This window comes from Teleopsis dalmanni, chromosome X (genome assembly GCF_002237135.1).
Source record: "Teleopsis dalmanni isolate 2A chromosome X, ASM223713v2, whole genome shotgun sequence".
NCBI classification, from domain to species: domain Eukaryota; kingdom Metazoa; phylum Arthropoda; class Insecta; order Diptera; family Diopsidae; genus Teleopsis; species Teleopsis dalmanni.
The window spans coordinates 30,163,735-30,170,143 of record NC_051848.1 but is presented as its reverse complement, the minus strand read 5'-3'; the positions used below and the strand labels follow the sequence as shown (position 1 = coordinate 30,170,143).

The following is a 6,409-nucleotide window of genomic DNA, read 5'->3' as shown; positions in this document are numbered from 1 at the left end:
CTGGAAAATGGACAATTTTAAAAATAGAAAAACAAATAAGTCTAAGCAATACCTGAATCCAGGCTAACGAAGAATTCTGAAATATTCTCGATAAAGTTCCAGTATATAAACGGTGTGGTACATGAGGGGGATTGTTTTTAGTCCGTAAAAACCTGGCATACCACTATTGTGACGACATAGTGACGTTGCATCAGGCATTTTTAAGCTTCCTCTCCGCAAAAAAAAAAAAAAAAAATAATAGCCTTTAAAGTAATCAACGTTCAATTCAGTATTCAGTTATTATCGTACACAGGTTTTAATTTATATTTTTATAATATCATAATTTTAAACTCTCTTCATATACCTTAAAAACAAATTTTTCTACTCTTTTTCCTTTTTAAGAATTATACCTAATGTGATTTTCTTACTGATATTCTTAGTACTACTCCTAATATGCAATAGATATGGAGAATTTTCTAGGTATATCAAGTCAATTGATTATACGATGAATAGTTAAGTCCCAAAAATCTATATCACAGTTATTTTTTTTTTGATAATTTTTGGAAAAAAATCGCATAATAAAGCTTCATGCAGAAAACGATTTCATGCGCATTCGCCACATTCGTTGCCATCGCATTTATAAACAAAATCTACAGTTCAGTAATCGAAAAAACAAAATTCAAAAAGGAATCATTCAGTCTATCATAACAACGTCACAAATATAAAAATTTGAAAAAAACGATAAATTTAAAATTACTTAAAATCTTATTACATCTCTCCGATTAAAAGTCCTTTTTAAAGTGAAAATTAACAAAATTGAACCAACAAAATGATGTCCCTTATGCGAAAATATGGCTTTGAAGCCGATTTTTTTGTTGAGGAAGAAGAAGAAGCAGAAGAAGAAGAAACCCCAGAAGAACCGGATCATGTCGAAGTCAAATTAAAAACCGTTTTCGGATTACGTACAGATGTGATTGGGAATGTGGATTTTTCCATAAACCAGGAACTCATCTACCCTGTAGAGGGATTAATTGTTATGCACAATGTTGTATCGAATGAACAGAAATTTATGTAGTAAGTATTATTGCTGTTAATGTACATTCGAGTGTATATATTCAAACTGTAACCTAAAGTCTTCCAGATCGATGCAAGCTAATATTCATTAAATTGTCTTATACAAAGAAGTGTTTAGCAACAATTGAACAGTATTTCAGGTTTGAATTGCTTAAATCTATTTAAAGTAACTATAGTCAGAATCACCTTTTTCTTCATACACAGATCCCTTTTAATTGGCATCTATGATTTAAGAACTTTAGAGAGACGCAAAGAAATTCCAATACCAAGAACTTTCGGAGTAAGACGCATTATAGATGTAACTTTTTCACATGACTCGAGATATCTGTATATACTTACTGAAGCCGAAGAATATCTCATACTTATGCTACCACTAACCGAAACGGATTTTTTTATTGAAGGTTATCCAAGCTGTCCAGGTTATCATAGCGCCATAGTTTGCATATCAAGTGATCCCTCTATGGGTACTCGAATTGCAGTCGGAGCAGAGTTTTATATACTTATAATGACCAGAGAACCTAAATCAGATGAACTGACTATCACACAAACTATACGCTTAGATTTCCGTACAATCAGTATGTCGCATTTCTATAGCGGCTGCTTGATAATCGGCACTGACAACAATGAAATCATTTTGATTGTAAATGGGAAAATAAAAAATCGTCAAAATGCTCATTATGCGGAATTACTGGACTCGTATTTAACTCAACCACAACTAGAACATGAAAGACTTAAATATGAATTACAAGATCCAAAATTTGTCATAGAAGAAAAGAAAGTTTTGCATATGTTCATACATAGTACAGGATTGGCCTACGCTATTGGTCATCGAGTATATGTATTTGAAAAAGTTGCAGTTCACAAATATGAACGTAAGACCTTGCTGACGGTACCACGCACAATGTATGATGAAACATTTAGTCCAATACATGCCTTGACTATTGATGACAGGAAAGAGACTGTTGTAGTTACATGCCAACACCCGCAGATCTATATTGGTATACATATAGTACCAGAATCTCTAAAAACTAAACGTGTGGACTTCGCACCACTTGGCGCTTTATTGCATGAAAAGGAAATAACATGCGCTGCGGTCTGTACATGGAAACCTGTAATTATGACAGGAAGTAAGTGATGCAAGTAAATATATAATGTAATCTTTAAGAAATGTTAAAAGTATCACTACTATACTTTAATGAACCTTAAAAGTTTAAAGTTTCTATAGCTCTATTTCGAATTCTTACAACTGTGCTTTCCAACAAGGTAAGGACTTTACTGTACGAATTTGGAACTATAAGTCATGCAAAGTGGAGGTTTGCTGCAGATATGACGATGCAATTCGAGATGTAGCACTCAATAATACTGGATATTTAGCAGCTATGGCCTTTACTAATGAGGTCAGATTAGTACAAATATTTGTTGATGATTATCTGGTAAAACAATGGATTAATTATGTTAAAGCTTTTAATTAATTTTAGCTTCTTCGTAGCCTGTAAAAAAGTTTCACTTTCCCATGTGCAATTCTATTAAATATGCAAACTATGGACACATTTTAGCTGCAGCCTATGGAAACACAGTGTCTCTGGTATCACCGTATTTATTTCATGTGGTACATCATCTCAGAGTAAGTTATATAAACAAACCAAATATATATTTAAATGGGCATTTACGTATAATTCTGGCTTTCTCGTTGAATACCTCTCTGATAGTATTTTCATTAAACGGTTGAACTGTTTAGCTTAAAGTTTAGACTTAACCAGGTAATATCCGCTGCTATTTTTAAAAATAATAAATATAGAAATAAAAAAAATGGTAATATTTTTACAATCAGCTAAAGAATACGAAATATATGTAAATAATGTTATTAATATACACGAATTTGTTTAGATTAAGGATTCAAGTAAGTTTCAAAAAAAATACTCAGTAAGGTCTGCGTGGTAGGCGTGGAAAAACAATATATAACACAAAAACAAATTTTTTTAAGAAGCACCATAAAGGGTTACAAACATGGATTGGGTATTTTCTACAGAAAATGGCATATGTATATAAGAAACTTGAGAGGTTAATAGACGATTAAAAACATATTCTGAACAACTCCACGTAAAACTATGCTTTCGACTAAGGGTTTATTGTTGTGTTTTTTCAAGCAAAATTTGCTGATATTTATTTCATAGTTAAATAACTTCGCTCCAATAAAATATCTGGCAGGAGCATCTCGATATCCAATATATCCCCTTACTAATGGGACACTGTCTTATTGATAAGCCGATTCAATAGAGAATTCCTTCAATTAGAGAATTCATTCATAGTTGCCAGTCAAAATTTGTATATACAATAATTTTAGTAGGGATAATCAAAAAGAAATAAAATTTTTTAGTCACTGCTCAACTATCTTCAGAATAAGAGTTAACTCCTTGGAGGATATTTAGTTTAAAGAATAGGTAGAGGTAGGCGTAGTCGACATAATAAAATTGTTAAGGCTCAGCATTCAAAGATGGCTGAAAAGGAACGAAATTTCCTTATGACACCAAAACGGGCCCCTGGTTTAAACGAACCCAATGATTCTTGGTAAGAGTGACTATTATAGTCATAAGTCAATTTTTAATGATCATATGATCTTCTTCGAAATAATAGAAATGGTTTTGTTGTTCCACAACAAAACGGAAGTGATATAGAGCAGATATGTAAGAACAGCTTAAAGTTTTAAAAAAGTTTGAGTGTTAGTTTCACATGTTCAAGTACACGTATACTCGTAATGCCCGATTGTCGTAATGCCCGATTGATGTAGTCCTTGTACAATTTGCAACCGTCTTTGTTTAGATCAGGTTGGAGCAGCGGTCTTGTACCCATATACTCCTTTAACCCTATTAGAGTAAGAGTAAATTTTATATTGTATGTATAAAAATCAATATTTATGTTTGAAATAATGTTGCCACATTTTATAAAATTACAAAATTTATTACCTTTCAGGGAAATAATGGCAATGTCATGGGAATTTCTTGGACCGTCGATGATAGAGGTATTGTTTCGTGTGCAGATGATGGAATGATATGTTATTGGAATGTGATGAATGGTCAAGAAATTTACAAAATTGAAACGAACCAATCATTTCGTGCAGTATGTATTACAACAGCTTTGCCGGAAACGATTTATGCAGCTTCACAAACTGGCTCTATACACGTCTTTCAAAATAAAAAGAAAATTAATGAAGTGCGCGTTCCAATGCGTAAACGTCCTCTTCCTTTGGTTGATATAGTGATGTTTCGCTCAGATCAAATGTTGTTTGCTGTAAATAGCAAAGGAGAATTCTATACAATAGGGCTGCCACTTTTTATGTATAACGAACCATGTTTCAGAGTTAAATTATTCGTAACACGGTGCAATCGAATTCTACTTTCATATGACGGTTTGTTGTTAATAGCGATAACCGATGGTGGAACTCTGGTTGTGTGTTCATTAGAAAACATAGAAGAACGTTTAGTACCTGTCGATGAAGTTCTATTGCACAGAGATGACATTGTAATACCACGAAAAGAGGTGCTGAAGCAAAGAAAAAATATTAAGTTTCTAGAAACGAAGTTAAAGAGAGCACAACGAGAATATATGATGCAAATATTGCAATGCGAGAAAACGGATATCAAACATTTGAACAAAGTACATCGCAGCTACTGTACAGCGGTTACGGAATTGAGAACCACAAACATAGAGCTAGAAAGGCGACAGCACGAGGAGTTAACTCAGGTTAACTATCAATTAGATTGTATAAGACACGACCAGGCGAAAGAAATGACTGCTTTAAATGAACACTACACCGATCGAATGATGGCTGAAACAACAAAATTTAACAATTTACGTGATGAATTACTATCTCTGCGTGATGAATATGGCACAAAGTTACTTAATGCGGAGAACACATTAATCGATACAATACCTGAATTTCAGGAGGATTTCAAGAAAAAACTTGACCATCGCAGAGTACTACTGCGTGAAATGATGAAGCTAATAAATGACAAAAAAATTGAATTTTTTGATTATTGCCGTGTTACTGATGATCGAAATTACAAAATCTTAATTCAAACGCAGGTTGATTTCGTCGAAGAGTTAAAGCGACAGAAGAATATACGTCGTGCCACACATGCCGAACATGACCTGCAAGAGGAAATATTCCACAGATTTACATCGCGTAAAGAAATGATGGAGAGAAAAATTCAAATGGGCAAAGAACTATACGTAACCTACGCCGAACTAAAGGAAACATTGACAAAAAAATATCTGGCGTTACAAATTGATTATAATGATCGAGAACATGCCATAGATCAAAAAGAATTTCGTATAGTTGAACTTGGGGAAAAAAATGAAAGTTTGGAAAAATTCAAATACGCTTTAGATGAGAAAATCATTGAACTGCATAAAGCTATTGCGCCCAAGGATGTTCAAATTGCCGAAAAAATTAAACATATTTTGGAAATGGAGCACGAATTGATTGGTTTGCATTATAGCAATGAACATTTACATTTGCAATTAGATGAAGTGAAGACCAGAGACATGAGTTATAAAAAGGAGCTTGCAACTGAAAAGCATCGCACGAGAGGGGCACGTCAATGTTATGCCGATATATTAACGAATATATTTGATGTCAATAAAACAATAGAAGATCCGTTGGAATTAAGAAGAGAGGTTAAAAAGTTCTTTGAACGCTATGCAAATGATAACGTTTTGCATGAGTATCTAGCAGTCATACCAGAAGAAAAAGACTATTTTCAGAGAAATCGCGTTTGTATAGAGAATATAGTTAGGTCTAACGACAACGTCCAAAGAGAGTTAGATGAAAAGCCTATGGTAAAGAAATTTAAAAGAGAAAGACGTCTTCTAAGACGCGAACTTAGATGTCTAAGGTCTATAAATAAAGTGCTACAAGAAAATCCAGAAGATGAGAACCTTTTCGACATACTTGCAGCCTTAACACATAAGCTACATCGAAAATAACTTAAATTCTAATTAATAATTTATTTTTATTTTCTTTTATTTCATTGACATTTGTATCAGAGTCTAATAAAATTCAACTCAATTCATTTATTAAAAGTTTACGTTTATTTATAGAGTGAAGAAAAGTAAATTAATCTGATGGAGAGACTAATCTGAGATTAAACTGATACAAAATCTTACTTTTTGTAATTTTTATAGTAAAAATACATAAAACGCACTTGTGTTTAAGATTTCGATTAAATTCTTATTTCAGTACAGTGTTTGAATCATTAAAATATTCTCCAAGTGATACTTATAGTATTGGATCCTTTTGAGATAATTTCTGATATTTTGTCGGGAGAAACTTTTGTGCCATAGCCGAATGCTCGTT

The 6,409-nt window shown here is 32.8% G+C and overlaps 1 protein-coding gene across 2 annotated transcripts; it reads left to right on the top strand.

Annotated features, from left to right (window-relative positions):
• The first annotated feature begins 733 nt into the window (after nucleotides 1–733).
• On the top strand, nucleotides 734–6,114 carry LOC119662743 (cilia- and flagella-associated protein 57-like). Of its 2 annotated transcripts, none has more exons than XM_038072486.1 (6): nucleotides 734–1,053; nucleotides 1,113–1,193; nucleotides 1,258–2,180; nucleotides 2,317–2,486; nucleotides 2,543–2,677; nucleotides 4,024–6,114. In XM_038072486.1, exons 1-6 carry the CDS (start codon nucleotides 809–811, stop codon nucleotides 6,037–6,039), a joined length of 3,570 nt encoding a protein of 1,189 aa, XP_037928414.1. In that variant the 5' UTR covers nucleotides 734–808; the 3' UTR covers nucleotides 6,040–6,114. The 2 variants fall into 2 exon arrangements, with proteins under 2 accessions (XP_037928414.1, XP_037928415.1); XM_038072487.1 differs by having other exon boundaries at nucleotides 926–1,053; nucleotides 1,121–1,193.
• Nucleotides 6,115–6,409: the final 295 nt, after the last annotated feature.

Coding starts and splice junctions, on each gene's coding strand:
- LOC119662743 (XM_038072486.1), top strand. CDS start 809: ATGATGTCCCTTATGCGAAAATATGGCTTTGAAGCCGATTTTTTTGTT. Junction 1,054..1,112: donor AATGAACAGAAATTTATGTA/GTAAGTATTATT, acceptor TGTAACCTAAAG/TCTTCCAGATCGATGCAAGC. Junction 2,487..2,542: donor TATTTGTTGATGATTATCTG/GTAAAACAATGG, acceptor GCTTCTTCGTAG/CCTGTAAAAAAGTTTCACTT.